The following is a 25,755-nucleotide window of genomic DNA, read 5'->3' on the forward strand; positions in this document are numbered from 1 at the left end:
AAAAATCAAAAAATGAGCATTGTCATAAGTGTAATAATTCCATTAGATACATAATCATACTTGGATGATATGCGAAAAAACATGTAATAAAATGGAAATACAAAACAATCAAATTACTTTTTTCTTTATTTAGAATGGAAAAAGTTTGAAAAAAAAAAGAGAACAATAATCAACCATAGAATTATTAGAAAATACAACTCAAACACAAAACACATGGCCAAGACAGCATCAAGTGGCATTTTCCCACCAGAATCATGTCACGGCATAAATTATGTTAATTAATTTGCCAACCCCTTTCCCACTCCAGACGCTCCTCGTCATCCATATGACGAGGCTTCGACGAGCCCGAACCCGAAAAAGTAAAGCAGTCTTTCCCAAATCCTCCTTCTTCGGTGGCACTACTTGCTGCTCATGAACGGATTTACCTTCAACGCTAAATAGAACAATCATGATGTGTATATGCTCCCTACACTAAGACCGGTCGTTTCCCGCAGAAATCATCCGCGTTCAAAATTCGGTGTGAAAAATTTAAACCCTTCCGTTTCACTCCACATGTTGCTCTTTCCCCCCTCCGCAACCATCCACCTTCGTCTTCGGTTTTGTTCGAAAGTCATAAATCAAATCTAGGCCTTTCCCAGTTTAAGAGCTTACACTTTACCGGAGCCGGTGGTGGGTACATTCAATCCACTGCCCACTGGTCAATCCGAAAGTGGTCAGTCACCACCGCACCGCAGTTAGGCAACCTACTCGCTGTAGTGACAGGGGTGGTGGAAAACTATATGCATTTGAATAGAACCCTATAATCACATTACCACGCGCGGCCCGGCTCGGTATCAATGGAAACAATCTGGCCAGTCAGTGGCCACTACTGGTCAAGCGATTCGGCCCTTTCGGTGATTCCCCGATATGTTGCCTCCTTAATTTGAAGGGATGTTTGCGTGTAAACAGACGATAACAATTATGCATCACACACTCACTCACCTTGATCTCACCTCTCGATAGAGTGCTGCGAGACACGAGGATTAATTGCGTTTTGACCCTCGTCGTGCGTCCCTTCTTACGGAGCGGTCAAGCGATAGGGACGTTAACTATTTTATGATAGCAATTATAGTGGTGGTGATCCTGTGACCCTGCCAGTGTTATTCGCACCCGTAGTTATGGACCAGGTAGTAATTTCTTGGGAGATTTTGATCTCCCTAAAATCAAGTTCGGACGCACATGTAGGGATTGAATAATAGTTTATTGCCATTGACTAATGATTTAAGGGTATGCGACAATTGGTAGTTGTGAACAGAATAAAATCAGGATAACAACTAAATGGCTGTGTGGTCATGACTTAATTTCTGCAGTACCGGTACATAACACACATTAAAAGGTGCCTTCTTGTGTCAACCAGATCTGTGACTCTACTTTTATTGTATGAGTATGGAAAACTTGAAGGATCATGTGTTGGCACGAGCGACTTGTGAAAACTACCACTTTGTCTTATTATGCATTCACCTCTAGCTTGCTACCGGAGTTTCGAAACAGCAAGCATATCGTTTGCCTTCTACATATCAAGAAGGCAAACCATGGAAAAATATCGGTGCAAGTGAAGATTAATTCTGCCTGCACACACTACGTTCAGCAAGGTGTGAAAACCTCCCGAAGTAAAATTCCCTCAGATTGGAAGTTCAAAAACACAGTTCTCGTTGCTCTTGATCGTCAACCGTAAAGTCCCTAAAGCCCCCAAACAAATGCCTTTGGACCTGAACTACAACTGCTCCACACGCTTTTTTTTTCTCGCCGCTAGGTGCACAGTCCAACACAGCTGCCGCCTACCGGCAGGCACAACGACGACGATGCGGCAGAAACAAGTGCAACGGTAATGAAAACACTCGAGGTTTCCACCGCACCGCTGTTTCAGAAGAACGAACGAACGCTTTTGCTCTCGTGCATATTGCAGGTTCCTCGGTATTCATCGGTGGAATGCCACCAGCTCCCAACCCAATGCAATGTTCTGCTGTTGCTGGAACATTTGCCGCCGCCACCACCTACACATAACATATTCCTTATGATGTGTTAATATGTGTCACCCCTTGTTATGCGCTAGCCGAGGCGTGAGTCCCTTCCACCAGCTTCCACCGACGACGACAGCATCCCTTGCGGGTTGACCGTGTGGCGAGGTGATGAGATGGTAACCGACGTCGTAGTCGTCGTCGTCGGCGTTGGTGGAGAATGAGGTTTAGCGCATACTTGCTGGTTGTCGTTTACGTGCATTAGTTGTTTGGACTATTTAATATTAGAGCACTCTTTTTAACTAGTTATTTTCAGTAATATTTAGCACGTGAACCAGTGAGTGATGTAATATTCATTTTCGTTAGAATTTTAGGAAAAATATATTATCATCAAAAACCACTACGAAACCTTTTTCTTACTATGCGAGACGTTACAACTACCCTGTCCTAGTAGACCTGCTCCTATGTTTAGTGTTCTATAATTGATTCCTCAGAACAATGGTTTTCATATAGTGTGCCTTCTAGATTTTTTTATTAACTTTTTGTTTTTTTTATTTTTTATTTTTATTTTTTTTTTCTTGGAATATCTTAAGAATTCCTCTTGGAGATGCTGTCTAACAAACAAATATAGCTGCAAAATAGCTTGAATAAAAGTGCTTAAACTCTTCTGCAGTAAAAGTGTTATTCAGTTTGGCATCTCCATTGAATTTATTCATGACTTTCTTAGCTATTTTTTTGTTTTTTTTTTTTACAAGAATTTCTCTACGAACTTCTCTATTCCTCAAAGAACTTTTTAATGGATAAGTCATAAGAAACTTTTCAGATAAAAAAAAAGTCAGCACGTTTTCTAGCAATTCATTTGTATTTTTTTTCTTGAATGTTCATGCTTTTTCCGATTTTTGCACGAGAACTTGCAAGGAGTTTCTTTTAGAAAACCTCCGAATCTGTTCGAAGAATTTCTCCTGTAATTTCTCAGAATTTTTCACTGAACTTTCCCAAATATTTTTCCTGGCTTTTTAAATAAATCTCAAATTGTTCCAGTTTATTTTGAACTTTTTTAAAAATTAAAATCTCGTTTAAGAAGAGTTTAAGAAATTGTCATAGTTTTATATGAAAACAACCCAACATTCAAGCTGGATGAAAAGCGTAAAAAAACTTTTTTTAATTTTTCATGGGTAGTACGCTGATCGCAAGGAATTTCTTGGCCTATCTCGATGAGTGGGAAATTCAGGCAAGGAATCGCTCAAGAAATCAGAAAGCGTCGCTTTACTCCGGATCCTAGTACGCAGCTTAAACGAAACGTCAAATCAAATGGGGCTTGCTGTGTTAAATTTCTTGACCATTCTGGTCACGGAAAAATAATGCACTGAACGCAAATTACTTGAGCGATTCCGTTTGAAGTGCATACTTAGCATCACCATCAAAAGAAGAGGATGAGATCTTTCTAATGGGACTAAAAGACTGAAAATCGACTACCGCTATCCTTAGACAAACCATGTTTAGATGATATCGATGAATAACATTTTAAATTGAAAATATGGAACTTTGCTGTTCTAAGAAAAAAAGGTAGCTTATTAAATGTTCTAAAATGTCAAAGTTTTGCGAGAAGTCAGTGAACATAAAGTTATTTAAAAAAAAACTTTTTAGTCTTATGTTACCCAACTTGCGTATTAAAAAAAAAATAAAATTCTCTGAATACATAAGAGATGAAAATATGGTTCCCGCGGCAAAGTTGTTCAGAAATAAGTGTTTTAAGATTTATAGAATTGATCATGTCAATGGAAAATTAAAGATCTGATATTGTGTTCTTGAGAACCATTTGGATCATAGAGCATTTCGAGCTCGAAGCACGAATCGCGAAACTTTTTCCAATTCCAATGCAATTATTCTCATGAATGAGAATCTTAATTTTTTTTCTGGTTATATGTTTTGCAAAATTCTTCACCTAACTTTTGAAGAAGCCATATAAAAAATACCAAAATTAGAGATTTTTATATAAAAAACAGATTCTCCATACAAGTTCAAAAACGATGCGTATTTTTCCCACATTGAACCATGCTTAAGTAACAGTGAATTCGAAAAACAAAAATAAATAAATAAGAACAAATTGGACCTTGTTAAAGGATATTCGAGACAGTCACATATCTAAAAATTATTATTATTATTTGAGAAAAAGTGAAAAAACTCGAAAAACATTTCACGAGGTCCCATACATTCTTCTTATTTTTTTTTAATTCGCTGTGACTTGAGTATGGTTAGATATAGGAAAAAAATGTATCATTGTAACTTGTTACTTACCTTACCGGTCAGGCTAAGGCCGGGGTGGCCTCTGCTGTACATAGTAGCCGCCTCCATTCCACTCGGTCCATGGCTGTTTGTCTCCAGTTCCGCACTCTGCGTAGGGTCCGCAGATCGTCCTCCACTTGGTCGACCCACCTAGCTCGCTGCGCTCCACGTCTTCTTGTACCGGTCGGATGACTCTCGAGAACCATTTTAGTCGGGTTGCTATCCGACATCCTGATGACGTGACCCGCCCACCGTAGCCTCCCGATTTTCGCGGTATGGACGATGGTTGGTTCTCTCAGCAGCTGATGCAGCTCGTGGTTCATTCGCCTTCTCCAAGTCCCGTCTTCCATCTGCACTCCGCTGTAGATGGTACGCAACACCTTCCGTTCGAAAACTCCAAGGGCGCGTTGGTCCTCTGCACGTAGGGTCCATGTTTCGTGCCCATAGAGGACGACCGGTCTAATCAGCGTTTTGTAGATGGTTAACTTCGTGTTACGGCGAACTTTATTCGATCGTAGAGTTCTGCGGAGTCCAAAGTAAGAACGATTTCCTGCCACAATGCGCCTCTGAATTTCTCTGCTGGTGTCGTTGTCGGCGGTCACCAGTGAGCCCAAGTACACGAATTCTTCAACCGCCTCGATTTCATCACCGTCGATATGAATTCGGGGTGGCGGGCGCGGTGATTCCTCCCTGGAGCCCTTTGCCATCATGTACTTTGTTTTCGACACATTAATGACTAATCCGATTCGCCCGGCTTCACTCTTTAGTCGGATGTACGTTTCCGCCATCGTCTCAAATTTGAGAGCAATAATATCAATATCATCGGCGAAACCAAGCAGCTGAACGGACTTCGTGAAAATCGTCCCACTCGTGTTTATCCCCGCTCTTCTGATCACACCCTCCAAAGCAATGTTGAACAGCAAGCACGAAAGACCATCACCTTGCCGTAACCCTCTGCGAGTTTCGAAGGGACTCGAAAGTGTCCCTGATACTCGAACTACGCACATCACTCGATCCATCGTCGCCTTGATCAACCGTATCAGTTTATCCGGGAATCATTGTAACTTGTACGTATAATCTATTTTTGATGAAAAAAAATCTAATTTTTTGATTTTTTTTATTCTTCAACCCCTTAACCTAATTTTCAGCTCTTTTGTTCACTAGGTCACTGCGTGAGCGATTCCAATTGGCGGCTGCACTTACACTTCGTACAGCGCCTGAATGTATTCTATTCTAATTCCTCTAATTCTAATTCGAACTGGTAGCCTTTGCGCTGCTGTCACTTTTCTACCCTTGTCCATGGTAGAATGATGAGCACGATGTTACTGTGTAGCTCTTGCTCCATTTCCAGTCTGATTGGGGGTCCATTATGAGTTGCCGTTAGCCGATATCCAAGTTTCCGAGTCCGTTAGAGCATATGCTCTGAAGAGGGTCAGGTGTCAGCCGCTCATAGGGGGGGGGGGGGGGTGGGTTAAGAGCAACTGACGAAAAATTGCACGTGCCGGGGCTGGAATCGAACCATGACCATCCACTTATGAAGTGAACGTGTAGCCACTACGCTACGGACCCGACAATTTTTTTTTGTTTTGCTTGTTTTGAAAATTGATTACGTATGAAAATTCGAGAACAAATAGATAGATCATCCTGATCATCCTGAGCTACTAGGAAAATAATCTCGTTTAAACTGAAAAATATCGTGTCCAATTAGAAATTTTTGTCGTGTTTTGGGCTGGAAATGCTCAATATTGAAAGAAATGTCCGAAAATAACTTCTCAAAAGACAGCATAATGCTTAAACTAACACTTAGAGCATAAAACTTTTTTTTTTCTGCTTGATATGGATCTGGAACCATTACGAAAAGCTTCCCGAAATTTTTGGTAAAAGTAAATTGCAATTTTCTCCAGGAATTCTTCAGATTTTTTTAAGATTTCCCAAAAGCAATACCAATTCTCAAGTATTTTCAATAGTTTTCTCTGCAAATTACTCAGGAACTTCTAAAATATTTATCTAAGAGCTATGGAGCAATACAAAGCATTCCTCAAAATGTTTCTACAAAACATCCTCTAGTATTTTTTAAATATTTATTCTGATGAAGTTCTAATGTGTTTCTCATAGATTGTTCAGGAATTACTTCAGTTATTTTTCAGAAAATTATCTAATTTTTTTTTCAGAAATCCGTTTGTTGCTCCAAGATTTTTTCAAGAATTTTTCCAATAAAAGGCTCAACAGTTTTCAAGAAATTTTAGATTTCGCTAGAAGAAATGCTCGGAAATTTCATTCTTCAGAAATTTCGCATAATTTATTCGGCAGCTCTTGAGTTTTATTGGGCAGTTCTTCTGAAACCTTTTTTGGATTTTTTTCAGATTTTTGTTTTATTAAAAGATACGGACATCATCGTCAGCTAGAGGCTGCACAGACTGCATGAAAGTTAACACTAGACAAGAGAAACACGGAGCATGCACTTGTGGATACGGTGAAGAAACTATTCTCACGAAAAGCGGTGATCCTAATCGCACGGCTACGAGCCTTCACAAAAATTTCTGTTATTTTTGAAAACTTTTCAGAAATTTCTCCAGAATGTTCTCAACAGTTTCTTTGGGTAATTTGAGAAATATTCGAAAAATCGGAGGAACTGAACAACAATTTGTGCAAGAATATATATTAAACTCTAAGAGCAGCTCCTATGGAATTTCTGGGGACAATATTGTCGATAAATATCTGAGAATTCGCTTCAAGAATTCTAATAAAAAAGGATTATTTGTAGGAAATTTTCAGACACCTATTTGATGGAAACGTTGTGTCTAGAAAATCAACATTTTTTTCAGTAATTTCTTAAGAAATTCATTTAGAACTTTTCAAGCACTTTTTAAGATATTTCACTTTGAATTTATTTTTATTTTTTAAAGGATCTTTTTTAGTAATTTCTTCACAATAACATGTCCAAGCGCATTTCTGATTTTTTTCTAACTTACCTCAGATGTTTCTCCTTTGATTGTTCAAAGTGTGTTTAAAGAATATTTTTCTATAAATAATATCTTCTTCTCTAAATATTATTCAGGGATTTGCCCTCAAATTATTTAAAAAATCCTAAATCTAGATTTTTTACAATAATTATTTAGAGAACCCTTGACGAATTACGACTTACTTTAACATTTTCTTTAAAAAAAAAGTCTTGCTAAGGTTCACAGGAATTTATCAGGATTTTTCCAAGAGTTTATATGTACTTTTTACGATAATTAATCGAGGATTTTTGTTCAGAAAACTCTTCACTATGTTTTATGTTGTTTCTCTACAAACTAGGAACCTACTCAGGAATTTCTCCAGGCATTCCTGTTTGGAATTTTTCAGAAAATTCTTGAGAAACAACAACAGGGGTATTGTATCTATGAAATTTCTTGAAGAATTTATCCATTAGTTTCTCCATAACCACTAAAGCCAATTCTGCACACAGGTTGCGGGGGTTTAAAAGGGGTTCCAAGGTCTAAGGGAAGATTTCATGGGCGAGTTAGGAAAATTTAGAAACTTCAGAGTGGTTTCGGATGGTTCAACGGAATTTCAAGGAATCAGGGGCGTCTAAAATGATTTGAAAGGCTTTAGAGGGATTTCAGTGAGTAGAGTATAGGAGCGTTTCAAGTGGATTCAATGTGGCATCCGGAAAACTTCATTTGCGGTCCGGGGGTTCCAGAGTGTTACAAGGGCATTTTAATGGGTTTTGAGAGAATGTTTGCAGTTCCTGGGCTTTACAATGGCATTTCATGAGGTTTGGTTTCTGGGTGGTTTGAAGGAGGCTTCTAGAAATTCATTCAATTTGCATCAAGTCCCTATTCTGACATTTCTTTGAACACCAATGCTGTCGTTCTACGCCAAATTATCCCATGTTGTAAGGGAATCCTATATAACATGAGACAATGATGCGTAGAAGGGCAGTATGACACTTCCAAAACTTTCTGGAACCTCTCAGAACCCCTCCCTAGAAATCCCTAAAAATCTCCTGATATCCATGTTTATGTTGCCCTTTTCTAGCTTGTACCAGTGTTGCTTGTACGTCGGAACGTACTTGGAAAACTTGAAATTAAAAGACACAGAATGTTGATTAGTTGGCAAAGTGAGAGAAGCAATTGTGAGAAAAAATCGTATGCTCGTGGGATTTGAACCCACGACCCTGTATTCGGTAGACCGCCGCCTAAAAGGAGAGTTCATGGTGTGGGCTCGGAGTTGGTTTGACTTTCTATTCCAATGAATCGTTACCTATTCTGTGGTTATGTTGGTTACAGTGCCGGTCCAGCGAATGCGGAATCGTGGGTTCGAAACCATCCAGAACTTATTTTTTTTTCACCATGCCATCTCTCAATTCGTCCATTAATCAGCATGCTGTGTCTACTAATTTCAAGTTTTTCTAAGAGCCTTCTGATATCCTCCTAAAACCCTCTTAGGTCTGTATGAAAAAACCTCTGTAGCACCCCTGAAACCATGTTGAAACCTTCTAAAGTCTTCTTGAAATCTTGAGCTATAAGACTCTGAAATCTTTTTAAACGCTCCAAAAAAGCCCCCGCAACTCCCAAAAACTAATACGGAACTCTTGAGAGCCCCCTCCTTCTGATGTAAACTAATAATTAAAATCTTGTAAAACGCCCCTCAAATCCACTAGAACTATCCAACAATCGCCTGAAATCCTTTGAAACTCCTCTTGAACCCCTCTGAAACCCCGCTGAACTTTCTCTGAAAATCTCCTGAAACCCTTTGTTTAATGATTACATTGAACCATAATAATTAAAAATCGATTTAAAGTAAGCTTTCAGAAATTGAGCTTGAGCTTGATTGATGCTAGTTCAGTATCGCCAGACCAGCTACACTCACACAAGGAACCAATGAGATTATCTGCCGGGGACTAGCAAGCATCTTCAGTGTGTGAGCGTTGGTGATCTTCTATTTAAGGCGACAATGGCGCCTGCCGCGTCAGGTTGCAGGTCAATATGGGGAAGGGGAAGGAAGTTATGATTGCAATCGTTGGTATCCACATCAGACCGAATATACATGAGTTGTATATATAGAGAGGAGAGTATAGATAAAGTGGATAGGAATATACAAAGTAGAAGGAAAGGGACGGGCCAGGGATTGAACCCAGGACCTTCTGCTTATGAATCAGAAGCGGTAGCCACTAGAACACCAAGCCCGACGTTTAAAGTAAGCTTTTCAGAAATTGTTCAATAACTAGTGAATATTGTAGTAAATTGAGTCTGACACAAGCAAACTGATTTTATGAGTACGTGTATGTATGGCGTGTCAGGTTTAAAGTGGTTCTCAATAATCTTAAATAGATTACTTTGAATCATAGAATTATGGCAGACGGCCTTATGCCTTATTATATAGATCCGATTGCAATGCAAGGCGTCAATCCGAGTACTGCGATCAAAGTGCATACCGGATCAAGAGATCCAGTCAATTTGCATGCTTCGCTTCGCATATAATGTTGACACTTTTCTACTGTCGATTCCACACTTAGCTAAAATCACCGACTTCGGTAATTTTTTTACCGAAATCTCAACCGTTAAGTTTTTTACCGGAGGAATTCGGTGACGTTTACCGAACTTCGTTAAAATTTGACAGATAAACGATAACATTTTACCGAAATTTGGTAATTTTTACAGAATTTCGGTAAAAAACCATTACCGAACGTTCAGCTGTTGAGATTTCGGTAAAAATTACCGAACGCGACTAGCTGTGCATCCATGACACTCATCATCAGATGAAAACATGCTTCGCCATCGATTCCTTATGAGTTTTGACATCCTAGTTGGGTGCAAATGGGTGCAAATCACATTTTCGCCAGGTTACCGACCATCTGAGAAAAGTGCCACCAAAAACAGAACTGCACAACCCTTTCTGCCACTTCTGTTCCCTTATTGCACACATTACACACAGTCATACGTTTAGCAGGTTGACGGCAACCGACGACGACGACGACGGCGGCGACACCCTTCCAAAGGGAAACCGAGCCTTTGGGAAGGAAGTGTAGCGGAAAATAATTACAACGAGTGTCGTTTGTATTTCTTTTCCAGTTGCTCGGGCGTCTTTTTTTTCTGTCGTCGTCGTCGCCTTCATCGTGTTAGGAGGTTTCCTCTCCAGAGAATCATACCCCAACCCCAAACGGGCGACGACGTGTCGTCGTCGTCCCAGATGGGGCGTGGAGCAGGGAGGGCGACACACGGGGGAATTTCCGCTTCCCGAGTTTTGCATGCATGTACGAATTTGTTATTTTATTTAATTACATGTGCATTCCTAATTTGACTGTGAAATGTAAGGGAAAAGGTGTCAGCCCGCCGCGTATGGGGCGACGAAAAGGGACCGAGAAATGAGCAGCCGGCAGCCGCGAAAGCGACGAAAATGAATTGGGTGCACTTAAATTATGATTCCGTTTTGGAGCTGAAAATTTTTCACTCTTGATGAAATTACCCAACCTGAAGTAATAGTTGAATGAAAAGAATTGTGAATTTAATATTTCGTGCGAGGATTTTTTTTCCCTGTAGCGCGCTTTCTCAAGCAGATTCCTCACATGAATTCACCGAGAAGAAAACAAGATTTATTATATTTTCCATTGTGCTGCTGGAAAATCTCAAAATACAGAGTGAAGGAAAAAAAGAGGAACAAAAGAAGAATCGTGGAAAATCCTTCCATTCAGAGCACCGCCACCGACAAATGTGGGGGCCATGGAGGGACTTGGCAAATGCAAAAATCTGGAATACGTTAAGTCGACTTTCGCGTTTTTCGCACAACATCTTTCACTTTCTCGACGAGCAGAGGCGGAGGAAAGCAATGCCTGTTTTTGCACCGCCAGTCGTCACTCATGGCATAACATATCTGCAGCAGGAAGACAGGAGATACCCCAGTCAGGAGAGTGGGAGGAGGATGTTTGCTGCAATACTTCAAATTTGAATAGTACCGGTACCGGTCGACGGTGGGCATCCCGAATCAGGTGACGAGGAAGCAAACGTATGAGATGTGGATCCCTTCGGTCGGTGGTTCTCAATGGGAGGAAATGAGCTTCCAGAGTGATGTGTGACAGTTGCCAGTAAACTTAATTGAATTTAATTCTAATATACCTTTCTCTCCTAAATGTTCATCCTATGGATGAACCGCAGCAGAAATTCAAGAGGAATCATTGAAGAAATTAAAAAAAAGTGACTTCCTCAAGTAAAAAATATTTATCAGCGCCATCATTATTTTTATTGGTTGTTGATGTCACGGGTAAAGATTCGCACTGGAAATGGTTAAACTAAAACCCGTCTCTCAGCTCAAAGTTTGAAAACCACTGTCATAGTGGGGTGTGCACTAAGAAAACACAAACACCGGCTCTGTTTTGTTTCGCTTTAACGATTTTTTTTTTCATCTTTGGTATTTTCATTGGTGGTAGTTGCTTTTGAGATGGGGCCTGAAATAGAACGCAGAAGCTTCCCAGCAGCCCCATCCATCCATTCTTCTGCAGCAGCCAGTGCAGTAGCAGACGTCGGACGACCCACACAAGAAAAGCTTGAATCATACCTTCAAGCGACCGAACCAATTTAAGTCGCGCGAAGCTCTTGAAGCGCAAATTCTTTCAAATAGCCCTAAACTTTAAAAACCGGACTGGTTTTTTTTTGCTCCTCGGTCATACTTGTGTGTTGACTGGCTGCTCTAGAGTCTAGAGATGGCTTGTCGCACTTTTCGTGGAAGATTTCCTATTATGTTTGTTCAAGGGGGTGGGCTAAAGAAGGAGACGAAGGACCTTTTGGGTCCTCACCCGAAGGACAAAGTTTAAAGTACGTGCAGTTAAACTTGAGCAATTTTTCTTTTCTTTTTTTTTCTTGCTCCGCTTGGTTGGTGGTGTGGTCTGTGGATATGATGTTTTTTTTTTCACGATACTGCGTCGTCTTTACTCCATTGTGACCGGGCGTCTCCACTACATTTTTGTTTTGCTAGGTTGTGAGCTTTGAGCTCACGACCGTATGTGTGGAAGTTTTACTCAAGTGTTCTTTGCAAATCAAAAACTTACAACTTCTTCCTAGGGAAAATACAACGCGTTACAAATTCAACTGTCAGCTTTAAGTACTTAACCATCCTAAGATGTGATGCTAGGTGCACAACGATGACGTAGTACGTATTTAGCGCGTCTGTCTTGGTCATATTGACACACATGCCTAGGATTAAAATGGGCATATAAATGAATACCGACCAGTTTTTTCGTAGTTTTTGTTTTACAAATGCGACCTGTCAACGTCAATAAGAAAACAACTGTCTTTTGTTTCCATCTGTTTGTCTTGCCCAAAATTATTTCCAAAAGCTTGACTTTACAAATACTGGCGTGAGTGAGAAATGGTCAAATTGGAGTGCAATTTGTGAAAAAGTTACTCGTTCCTCCTATTTTTTCAATTATTTTTCCAGATTTTTTTTTGTAAAGCAGGTAGAATTGATTCTGCAAGTTCTGTTTTGATTTTTTGAAGTTCTTTTTATTTGTAAATTTACATAATGTGTTTTGAGATACATATTATGTTGTGTTAGAAAGTCACATTTGTTATATTTTTTGCTTCTTAATAAGAGCGATTTTTTTTAAATTGAAATTATATGACATCTAGCATAGACCCGTGATGAATATTACTCTCAGTGTTTTTAAAATCCTTCAAATATTCAGAAACATATTCGAAAACGTCGAAAGTCGAGTTACAATATATCGAAGAAGAAAATAAGGGTTTTTTTATTATACGTTCTTTTCAAAAGTTAGGTGAGGAAAGATTGTTATCTGTTGATGCTGAAGTAAATTATTCGTAAAATCCAGCGCATGAACAAAATCTCATTCAAATTGAAAAATATCGAGCCAAATTGGCCCATTTCTCGGAAATGCTTTGTGTTTTTTTGTTCAATACGTTTTAGTCTTCCAGAATTATTTCCGATTACCTACAATAAGTAATTCGGAGTTCCACTAGATCTATTTCTGTGGAGTGGCTAAAGGATTCTCCTGGGACACCTTTTGGAAAGGAGACTATTTTAGGTAAACTTTAGGGGATTTCCTGCAGTTCTTCCAGGGTTCTTCAATGGATTCCTTCGGGAATTTATTCTAGGAATAATTCTAGGAGAATGTCCGTTTGTGTCCCGCTCAATTATCTTAAAGAATTCGTTATAAATTGTTTTTGCGGGAAGCTTTTGTATGAAAGCCGAATCATTTCTGGTCCCAGAGCTTTCTCTAAAAGTAGTTTCTGGAATTCGTTTGGAGTTTCCTTCTGGAATTGACCCAGACGCCGTTGTGAATCCCCATAGAGTTTTTACGGGAATTCGTTTTTCTAGAATACTATTCGGAGCTAGGATACTTCAAAGAGTTCCTCCTCTCAGCTTTTTACCAGAAAATGTTTCTTAAACTCGTCCAAGAGTTTCTTCAAGTGTTCCTTCTGGGATTCGTTTAGATTTGGATTTCACCCAATACTTAGTTCTTGGATACCTCAAAGAGTTTCTGCAGGATTCCTTCCAGAATAGTCTTTGGAATTTCCTCAGGATTTTCTATTGGGTTTCCTGCAGGCATTTTGCTTTTGGGAATATTTCAGAAGTACTTTTCGGGATTCGTACAGGAGTTGCTTCTGCTGTTTCAAACGGGAATTTTCTAGGACTTTCTTTTTTGTAGAAATCCTCTAGATGTTACTATTTTGGAATCTTAATAAATCTTCCGCAGAGTTGTCCAGGAGTTTATTCTGGAAATCCTTTTATTTTTTTACGTGGAGGAATTCAAGACAGAATTTCTGTGTGAATCTCCGGGAGGAGTTTCTGGAGGAAGTCCCATCAGAAATTCTTGGAATAATCTCCAGATAGAATTGCTGAAGAAATATCAAAAAGAACTGCAATGAAGTTGTCCTAACACAAAAAAGCCAAAAGGAAACGAAATAAACTAATGGCATGATTATCTTAATGATTTGATTGTGACTAGAAATAAAAATAATAAAAAACGCAAAAAAAATATTGTAAAAATTAAAAATTAAAAATAAAATAAAAAATACTACAGAAAATCTCCGTTTACGGTGAAAGCATTTATGAGCTAAATAATACAACATTAAAATATAACAATTATACCGTCTTCAATCTCTCGGCCTCTACAGACTGAACATTACTAACATTCGACAACGGACAACACATATTGCACCCAGTGTAAATTGAACCCACATTCCGAGGGTTACGAGACATCTAAACAACTGACGTCGCTAATCGTTGACCACGAAGGAAATCAGAATTTATAAATCTTCAAACTCACGAAATATTAAAATTTATATTTGTAAATGAATGTATGATTTTCGGGAAATGAAATGTGGCTTTCACCTTAATTCTCAGCATGCGTGTAAATAGAATGCATTTGGCGTCCATTGTTCAAGCCATACGAGTTTGCAGTAGTGTATGACAAGCACGGCATTGGAGTCAAGGGGTTTCAGTTACACACATGGTTCTCAAAACTCAAACTCAAATTTCAGCCAAAAGTGGTTCATTTCGAAATTAGTTGTTGGATAAATTTGTGAAACATAACGTAGTCCTACAATGTTTTTTTTTTGCTCAGCTCTTAATTTCACTTTTTTCTGACAGCTCCCGATTTGAAACTATTCAATGTGAAGTTTTGACCCCCTTCATTTAAGGAGAATGGAAAGGCATTGATTTTAAATTTTGATAAATAAAAAGAAAAAAAAGTTTTGAATCACAATTTTGGCAAAACACAGGACATAAAAAAAGATGTACCATGAAGCTTTGGGAATACACACAGCAAATAATTTTGTAATATACAGGCGCGTAATTTTCCATTTTCGAGTGTAATTTCACTCGGTTACAACATTTTCCAGCAATTATCACACTCACCATGTACACCCTGGTTGGCACCGGAAAGTGTCAACAAACCCGTTCCAGCTGATACCTAGAAGCAGTATCAAATTTATCAACTACCTTATCATTCGGTGAAATAGCCGAGAGGCAAGGTATATGCCTCACAATCAATAACGGCTATTCGGGCCCGTATGAAGTTGATCATCAATATTAACTTATTTTCTCGGTCAGCCTAGATAGCTGTGGGGGGGGGGGGGGATTGTCTCAATTGGCTAAGAATAACACTACGGACCGCCTGTTCCGGTGGTAAGAATCCACCAACAGGTGACCCCTAATTCATGGTGTGATGCGGCTTTATGCTTACCGTGCCTAGGAATGATTGGCTAGGGGGGTCTAATAAAAACCTAACCGCAAACAAAGCCTGTGGAGTACCAGGGCGCCCCCCACAGTATGTTGCCCTTACTGCGCTAAGCGGAGCAATGGTGCAGTGGACCTTGTGTTTCTCCGAGAAAATCGGCTGCCCTTCTTTAGTCTCACTTGAGGCTAAATAAGGGCGGGATTATGAAGATGTTGTTAATTAGTTTACATTTTCACCTATATGGTTTCGCATTATGCGATTTACACAGTGTAGTCTGTGTATTCTCGCCTTTGGCGTTTTCCAATCGATACCGATCTGGTTTTGTTGCTGTTGTTCTTTGTTGTGCTGTTGTTGCGAAGAGTTTAATCTTGCCTAGGTAGTGGCTACGGTTGGGATAGCTCAGATCAATCTGCAGCATAAAAGAACAGCAACAATCAATCTTTGCAGACTTATGCAAAATGGTACAGCCCAAGTGGTCTTGGTCCAAGAACCTTACTTCCGTATAGGGGAATTTCTATCTAGAAAACCTTGTGAACCCGGTGTTTGCTACTTTCAGTAAACATGAAATGGCAAACTCGCATGTCATGCCTCGAGCCTGTGTGCTTGTCAACAACGCAATAGTTGCTACACTCATCTCTGAACTAACCACCAGAGATGTATGTGCTATCACAATTGATCTATCTGTTAGAAACCTCAACAGGAAATACGTCTATTGTTCGGTTTATTTACCCCATTATGAACCATCCCCTACGGATACTTTCAAACAAGTCATCGCATACTGTACTTCAAAAGGCCTTCCGCTTATTGTTGGCAGTGATGCAAATGCTCACCATATCATCTGGGGCAGCTCAGACATTAACTTGAGAGGCTCCAGTTTGATGGAGTACTTAAGTAGTACAGATCTTGGATTACTTAACATAGGCAACCGCCCAACCTTCATGGTATCTGCTAGAGAGGAAATGTTAGACATAACGCTTTGCTCTAGTAGAACTAGTCAGGAGCTGAACAATTGTCATGTGTCAGATGAAGAATCTTTATCTGCCCATCGCTACATCTTTTTTGAACATTTAAATGTTACTTCGCAAACATTGCGTTTCAGGAATCCCCGGTCAACAAACTGGGATATTTTTACTGATTTGATTGCGGCCAAATTTCATGGATACTCACCATTCATTGACACTCCAAGTGATTTAGATGATGCCGTTGATACTACAACGACCTTCATCATGGAATCTTTTGAAGAAGCATGCCCTCTACGGTCTGTGAAGATCACAAGAGGAACCCCTTGGTGGAACTCTGATCTGGCGAGACTCACGAAACAATGTAGAAAGAGTTGGAACAGACGACGTTCGGCTGGATCGGAGGTTTTCAGGGCGGCTCGCAAGCCCTTCCAGAAAGCTCTTCGGTCTGCTGAACGATCCGGCAGGAAAAACCTTTGTACAAATGTTTCCAGTCTGAATGAAGCCAGTCGATTGAACAAAATCCTTGCAAAATCTAAGGATTTTCAAGTGAACGAACTTCGTTTGCCAAATGGCGATCTGACTTCCTCTGATGAGGAAGTTTTGGAATGTTTATTCAGTACACACTTACCCGGATGTGTGGATATTACATCTTCGGATGAACCTAATGTTTTTTCTTGTAGTTATGATTCTTTAGCTTCGGCTCGGAGTATCATAACTTCAGAATCGATTGAATGGGCACTTAATAGCTTTGCTCCTTTCAAATCTCCTGCGGCAGATGGAATTTATCCTATTTTGCTTCAGAAGGGATTTCATCATTTCAAACATGTTTTGAAAAAAAAATACTTGTTTGCAGTTTTTCTACAGGGTATATTCCCAAATCCTGGCGGGATATTACTGTGAGTTTACTCCGAAAGTGGGTCGTGCGTCGTATGAAGAAGCAAAGAGTTTCAGACCTATCAGTTTGACCTCTTTTCTTCTGAAATGCTTAGAACGCATTGTGGATCATCACATCCGTGATGTTCATCTGGCCAACGTGCCTCTTCATGTGAACCAACATGCCTACCAATCTGGTAAGTCCACTGTGACTCTTTTACACAAGGTTGTTTACAATATCGAGAAAGCATTCGCTCAAAAATAATCTTGTTAGGGTGTTTTCGTAGATATCGAGGGTGCCTTTGACAATGTGCCTTTCGATGCCATATTGGAAGCCTCACAGAGTCATCGTATATCTCCAATGATATCCAGTTGGATTCATCAAACGCTCAAAAACCGATATCTCTTCTCGATATTGCGTCTAGCAGAGATTAGGAAATTGAGTGTTTGTGGATGCTCCTAAGGGGGAGTCTTGTCACCGTTTTTGTAGAATCTTGTAGCAGATACGCTATTGAGGCAACTCAATAATAGCGGTTTTCCTACTTATGGTTTTGCCGACAACTACCTAACATTGTTAGTTGGTATGTGCATCAGCACCCTTTTTTGCCCAATATTGCCCTTTGGATGTCTTGTGTGGTGGCAAAAGGGCGAAATGAGAACGATCCAATCAAAGTTAGGCCATCTGCAAAGGATGTGCCTCATGGCGATGTCTGGAGCGTTCTTTTCAACTCCTACGGCAGCGCTCGAAGTTCTCTTTGACGTTGCTCCACTACACATTCATCTCAAACAAGAAGCACTTTCTAGCACTTACCGTCTACGGGTACTCAGTCTACTAGAGGAAACTCCTGTGAACCGCACATCAACACACACCACGTTGTTTCCAATTTTGGTGAATTGGGACAAAATTGTCCTTGCTCCAAGTGATCTTACAATTGCTTGTAATTTTCCATATAGGACATTTTCCACGAAATTCCTCTCCCGGGAAGAGTGGACATCTGGATATCTGGAAAGAAGTTTTTCAGACGGCATCGTATGTTACACTAATGGCTCCCTTCTCGAAGGTAGAGCAGGTGCTGGTGTTTATTCTCGTGAGCTAAGGCTGTATCTGTCTTACTGACTTGGTAGACACTGTACCGTTTTTCAGGCCGAAATTTTTGCTCTTATGTGCGGAGTGCAATCAGCACTTCAGCAGCACGTAATGGACAAAGTAATATACTTCTGTTCAGATAGCCAGGCTGCTATTAAAACTCTTGCTTCAGCCAACTCTAGGTCGAAGATAGTTATCGCTTGTCGAACTCAAACCGAGGAGCTGAATTCAGCAAACGCTGTTCAATTTTTTTTCTGTGCAGGAAACACAGAGGGGCATTTTTCAAAATCAAGCAAATAAGATTATGTAAAGCAGATTTTAATTTGATGTTAAATAATCCACAGACAACAAGCAGGCAAATCAATTTCAAAGCGAAACAGGTAGGGAAGTAGGACCATCTCGGCCGGGACCCTATTTTGGGCACTGTTCTGCTGTAACTCAGCCAATTTTGAACCAATTCACAATTTTTCCGGAACGCTTATAGTATCTAACCGTGTACAAAATTTCAAGTCAATTGGCTAGGAGTTGACTGCGTTATAGCGAAGAGTGTCTAAAATACCGGCCACTGTCCAAGTAGCTCGCTACCCTAAGTTAAAATTAAAAACCGATTGCTTATTACGGTAAAAGCAAAGATTTACTTATATGTTTATACCTTGATAAAAGTCACATTTTAGTACTCAAAAATTTTCCATGGGGGCTATCCATTAATTACGTTAGAGTGTATGAGGAGAAATTGGGTTGAGAAATCTTACGCGCCATACAAAAATAAGTTGACTTGCATACACAAAAATCTTGGGGGTGGGGGTGTGGAAAAGTCGGGAAAATCCCCTCACGTAATAAATTGACAGCCCTTTTGCTAGCATGTTTGTTTTGACTTAAACTTGGAATCTTATTTTCTTTTGAATTTCACTGAGTTCAGCTTTTACACGTTTTTTTTCTTGAAGTTACGCGACTTTTATTACGCGATAATGGTCATTTGCAAAGGGCATATTGCGTTAAAAAAATCCTTTGGATTATTTTTTTGCGCGATTTCTCGAAGTTACGCGAACGATTTTACACAAACTTTTTTTTGCGCAGACGCATCCATCGCGTAAAATCATAATTGAGTGTAATTGAATTGAATTTAATATAAAACCATCAATTTTCGACAACTTTTGAGAAATAAGTAAGCTAGGATGTGGCATGGGGTAATATTGGCTTTTGAGAATACGTAAAGATTTTTGGCTCTCGTGTACCCTAATTGGAAATGAAAAAGGGGTTAAATAGTAAAAATGTATACACTAAATACTAACACACAATATTCTTCCATCGAGTTTTTTTATGTTAAACCTCTTGAAGCAATTGGTTAAGAAGCTTCGCAAACAACTGCTTCTTTCCAAACCCCTGAAAAATTTCACCTCGAATCCAAAACAAGATTCGTCACCACCGTGTCACCATTCATCAGAATAAATATTATTAAAGTTTTCCTTCCGGTGGTGAGGCCACTAAAGACGACGATAGTCTCTTCCGCTTTGCTCTCCACCACGACCAGTCTGCCGGTAGCCTCTTATGACGATGCTAGAGGGCGGAGAGGCGTGTCGCCCGGTACGGTGAATCTTTAAGCGGAGAAAACTTCTTTTTAGTGGAAAAGTAAAGCACAAGCAAGCGCAGCGGGAAAAAAATCTGGGAACCAAATTGAAATTCACTGTCACTGCTTTCCGCCGCCACTTGGTTTGTCCGCCGCCGTTCGTTTGAGTTCGGGAAAGGCAAAACAGTCAGCCGAGAGAAGTTGCAGCAGCAGAGGTCGCTTAACCGCCACCGCCCAAGACCCAACTACCAAACCAAGCGCGGGGATCATGCGGTGGGGCAGGGGAGGTATAAATTGAATATTTTTTTTCCGCGGTGCTACTCTTCGCTCTGGAAGCGACCTGTGGTTTTTCCTTGGGGGGTAAACACACTGATCCTAATGGTTTGCAAGGTTGTCGACTGCGCGGAGAATATATGTGCTCTTTGCATGTGGGGTTTTATTGGTACCGAGAAGCGCGTGGCTCCGCTAAATAGTCGGAGTATTCGTGTTAGGCAAATTACTGTGCATGCTTGCCTAGCAAATTGAAAAATTGAGCTATTAAAGCTACCCGGTTTCATGGTTTTGATTTTCAGCTGCTCACAGAGAGAAAGAAACTTTGTCCGTAAAACGGTTCGCGCAGTTACCTAAAGTCATTATCCAATTTGTTTTCATTTCCTCGACTAACGCGATACATTACTGCCATTGATCGATTTCACGCCATTGTAAAACGGTTTTCTCTTTTCCTCTCGTTGCAGACCGAACAACATCATCGTCTTCTGACAAGAGACCTACCCCCAAACTGTCGCGCATGCAGCTGCTAGACTAGAGACCAGATGAAAGAAAAGTTTGAAATCATGACGGATCAGGAGCATTACAGCCTTCGGTGGAACAACCACCAGAACCACATTCTGCGGGCGTTTGACACCCTGCTGCAGACCAAAACCCTCGTCGATGTCACGCTGGTCTGTGCCGAGACGAGCATTCGGGCGCACAAAGTCGTCCTGTCGGCGTGTTCGCCGTTCTTTCAACGGGTGTTCTCCGAGACCCCTTGTAAGCATCCTGTGATAGTGCTAAAAGACTTCCGCGGATGGGTCGTGCAAGCGATAGTAGATTTTATGTACCGAGGCGAGATCAGCGTTCCTCAGGAACGGCTCTCAGTACTGATCCAAGCCGGAGAATCCTTACAAGTCCGAGGACTAGTAGATCACCCCGTAGCAGGAAATACACCAACCCCAGCGCAGTCACCGGAAGACTTCAGCCTACTGGACTCCTCACTGATATCGCCAACTTCTCCATCACTACCGTCGCCAAACTTCGGCCACCACCACACTCGCCACCCGCATCCAAACTCTACGGCAACGAGTATGCTAAGTGCCAGTACTCCAAAACTCCTGCTGCCACCACAGGTGTTCGCCGACCCTGCTCTCAATCTACCCAATCCGGATCTCTGCACGTCTCCAATGCCTCGTCGAAAACAAGCTCGCCCGAGACGCCGATCAGGTGATTGTGCCCCACAGGACCTCAGCAGTAAACCCACCAGTCCCGTTCCCCCCAACATCGACGACAAGGATGACGAAGACAACGAAATCGACCGCGAAGATGACGAAGAACAGGAAGACGAGGATGACGATCTCAAGGAAGTCATTCGGAGAAGCGACAGCGAAGACAAAAAAGACTCCAGCCCCCATAAAACGCCAAGCAAAGACGAAGACAACGAAAAAGAAAGCAAAAACAACTCGACCGCATCGACGGCTACCCTCTCCGGAATGGATGGTCCCGAGAACCTGTGCATGAAGAAATCCTCCTCCTCAAGTAGTAGCTCCAGCAGCGGTAACAACTCTACCAACTCAAACAAAGACACATGCTCTCGGTTATCGGACCCCTCAAGCCTAAAAGACAGCCCTCCAGAATCAACGATCGGTCGACTCTCGCTAAAAGACATCCGGCACCTGAATCGCTCGGCACTGGTGCGTTCGATGAGCTCGCTCTCGCCTCCGCCTTCGTTTCATCTGAACAACAACCCTCCATCCAGTCTATCCCACCACGACAAACGAGTCAAGCTGGAGGATCGCGACGACGATCGACTCGGTGACGACGACGGGCCCCATTTTTTAGACCACATGGACCTGGCTCTGGCCGCCCATCAGCATCCTTTGGCGCATCTCTCGCATCATAGATCTTCGCCGCAACTGCGACCCCCGGGCCTAACACCAGACGGCGAGAACAACAACAGCAGTAGCAGTAAGAATAACAACGGGAACAACACCGGAATGGGCAACGGGTCCAACCGCGATGGCAGCACCGGGCCCGGTTCGATGTCCGGACCAGGGGGACCCAAGGATGGCCGGCTGGGTCCGAAGGATTTTCTGCACAGCCCGACGCTAAATTTTCCGCCGTTCTTTAACCAATCGGACGGTGGTGGTCCACCGAGGCCGCCGCACTCGCCGCTGTCCTTTCCGCATATGCCGTCGGTTTCGTCGCTGACGCTGACGCCGCCGCACAGTGAGTATTATTCGTTTGTTACGCATAAGTGGCAACTTAGGGTTGGTTTCACATTTTCTCGCAGATAAGCATACAGAATTTTCTATAAAAATAATACAGATCTTTGGAAAATGATACAGATTATACAGATTTTTCAGAACTTAATAGATTTTCGGCAAAAATTGATTCGCCATTTTTGCCGAAAATCTATTAAGTTCTGAAAAATCTTCCAATATTTGAGGATTTTTTAAATTTTCCCATACAAAAAAAAAAAAACAGTCTTTGCCCCCCTTGTTGACCCTACTATCCCCCCGTCAATAATTTAACCAAGTTGGATAGGTCTGTTCCTATGTACCACGTCACCAAGGTTTTGTAGTCTTTGTTAGAGTTTGGTGTCAAGATGAACAAATTCTTCAACAACTTCAAACACATCCCCCTCAACCACCACCTCAGCACTAACACCACTAGGCCTGCCTCTATCTCTACTCGCTATTATGTACTTTATCTTGATATAGTTAATCGTCAAGCCTATCCTCGCTGTATCTCTCTTCAGAAGAGCATAAGCTTCCATCACTGCCCTACGATCGATACCGAAATATAGGGGATACTCAAAATAACTGGGACAGGTAAAATTTTCACTTTTCAAAAAATGTTCAAATCGCTGTAACTTTTCGAGAAGGGCATCAAATATTCTCAAATTTTTACTGTAAGTTCATCAACTAGTTGTGTATTGATGGCCGAATTTTGGAAAAGATCGGGCCCTTCTACACAAAGTTATAAAAGTTCTAGAAAAAGGTATATTTATCCGATAACCAATTTTGAGCTGTTGCATCTCCGGATTCATTGAACCGAATGCAATGAAATTTTGATCATTTATGACTTATATAATGAGCTATTAAAAACATTTGACTAAACTTGAAATTCTTCACACGAAAGAAAATTATTTCGATTAGATTATTTTAATAATATAACACCAATTTACCAAAACTTCATCATCGTTTCAAAATTCAAGATAGTAATTATAGTTCATTTAAATTCCCTCTAATTGAATTGAATATATTTATTGTTCAAAGGAAAGCAACCAAATAGCCTTCATTGAATTGAAAAAGTAATGGGATGCATATGAAAAATAGATAAATTTACCGAAAAAACATGGAATAAATGAAATCGTCATAACTTTTTTTCTTTTTAATAATTTCAAATTAAGTTAACTGATTTTCAAAGTTCATTATATAAGTCATAAATGATCAAAATTTCATTGTATTCGGTTCAATGAATCCGGAGATATAACTGCTCAAAGTTGGCTATCGAATAATTATACCCTTTTCTAGAATCTTTATAGCTTCGTGTAGAATGGCCCGATCTTCTCCAAATTTAAACCACTGACACACAACTAGTTGATGAGCTTACAGTAAAAAATTGAGAATATTTCATGCCCTTTTCGAAAAGTTACAGCGAGTTGAACATTTTTTGAAAATTGAAAATTTTACCTGTCCCAGTTATTTTGAGTATCCCCTGTAAATATCGTCCGCAAAGCCGAGGAGTATGTGCGATGATAGTGCCATTCCTCAGCACGCCAGACGTCCTAATGGTTCCTTTGAGTGCAAAGTTGAACAGCATCGCCCTGCTTTAGTACATCCAAGGTTACAAACGAGGTAGACACTTCGTCTGCTATCCGAATACTTGATTTTGATTCATCCAGCGCTGCGCGTATCAGCCTAAGGGTCCATCCATTAAGTACGTCACGGTACTAGGGGGGAGGGGGGGTTAGTAAAAGTGTGACAAGCAATGTATTAGGTATAGGAAAAACCCGTACGAAGGGGGGAAGGGGGGTCGAAAATTTCCGATTTTAGCGTGACGTACTTAATGGATGCTCCCTAATTAGTTTCGCTGGAAAACCATAGTCTGACATAATCTGCCAAAGCTCATTTCTTTGCAGATGGAGAGTCTGCAAGCTATATTCCCAAAATTTATCTAGGATCACTCGCAGGTTAAACATTTGAACCGGCGTTGATCGGCCATCACGAAAACCAGCCTAGGATTTGCCGATCAAGGACTTTTCAAGATGTTTCAGTCTGTTGAAGAAGACACTCGACAATATCTTATATGCCGAATTTAAAAGGGCGCTTTCTCTCTGTTATTGGCACACTCTCTAGTCTAGTCTGTGTTCTTTCTTGTAGATTGGGCATAAGAGACCATCCAACCTGCTGATAGGCAATTCTTCGTCCTCCCAAATCATTACAATCATCTGGTGGATTGATTGATGTAGCTGCTCGCATGCGTGCTTAAGAAGTTCGACTGGGATCTCGTCCTTTCCAGCAGTATAGCTGCTGGGCCCCTTATGGGCCTTCTTAAACTGCTTGACCGTCATCCATTATGGTAATCCTGTACCAGGGTGCTTCATCACTGCTACTATTCAACAAATCTTCAAAATGCTCCCTCCACCTGGCTGCCACCATTGTTTTATCTGTCAGCAAATTTCCTTCCCGTTCAATGCACATGGCGGGCACTAGCGCAGTCTTGTTCTGTACACCATTGACAGTTGCATAAAACCTCCATATATCGTTCCAGTGCATACCTTGCTACACTTCAGCTACCACATTCTCTTCGTGCTGCAGTTCTTTTAGGTACTGCGATGGACTCGTTTCTCTGCTGCTCTTGCCACCCTGTACAGCTTCCTGTTGAGGCCCCTAGCATTCGACTTCTGTCAGCATTCTTTTTGTTCGTCACTCGTTGACACTCCTCTTCGAACCAATCATTACGTTAGCGTCACTGATCACCTCTTGCGCTGTTATTGTCACTGCTTCTTAGATAACTGTTGGCATCTCCTGAGATACATCTGAACTTGTAAAAATGACAAGTGGACGTTCAATAGGGAAAACCAGTGGAGATCTCAAGAAGATCTTAGGAAGAACAGAGCAAATGGTCGACCTAGATGGCTTTAAGGGGAAGTTCTAGAAAGTCTCAAATTATTCTTCTGGGCTTAAGACGGTTTCGAAGGAGAATCGAGGTGTTCCATGGGACTTGCAGAATTTCTCAAGACGTTTTAGGGAGCCCTGAGGATTCCAAGAGTATGTCACGGAATATCGGGGACGTTTCGGAGGGTCTGATGGGATTTCAGGAGGCCTTGGGGGTTTTCAAGATTTACCAGAGGGTTTGAAATAGGTTCCATGGGGGTTTTAAAAGGCGTTTATAATGGGTTTCAAGAACGTATCTAAGCATTTCAGGATGCTTCAAGGGGTTCAGAGGGTTTCAAGAAGGCGGTTCATAGAGCTCCCAGGGGGTTTCAGGGGATCTTTTGAAGATTTATAGTGTTTGCGGGGATGTCGCAGGGAAATTCAGTG

At 41.0% G+C, this 25,755-nt stretch overlaps 1 protein-coding gene across 1 annotated transcript in view; it reads left to right on the forward strand.

Annotated features, from left to right (window-relative positions):
- Window positions 1-25,755, forward strand: part of LOC109418486 (protein jim lovell) — a 148,963-nt gene that overhangs the window by 12,853 nt on the left and 110,355 nt on the right. The window contains exon 2 of the mRNA XM_019692690.4: window positions 20,686-22,432. Coding sequence (XP_019548235.3) covers window positions 20,764-22,432 — 1,669 coding nt within the window. The 5' untranslated portion in view covers window positions 20,686-20,763. The remainder of the gene's footprint in view (window positions 1-20,685; window positions 22,433-25,755) is intronic.

This window comes from Aedes albopictus, chromosome 3, assembly GCF_035046485.1.
Source record: "Aedes albopictus strain Foshan chromosome 3, AalbF5, whole genome shotgun sequence".
In the NCBI taxonomy this organism is placed as follows: Eukaryota; Metazoa; Arthropoda; class Insecta; order Diptera; family Culicidae; genus Aedes; species Aedes albopictus.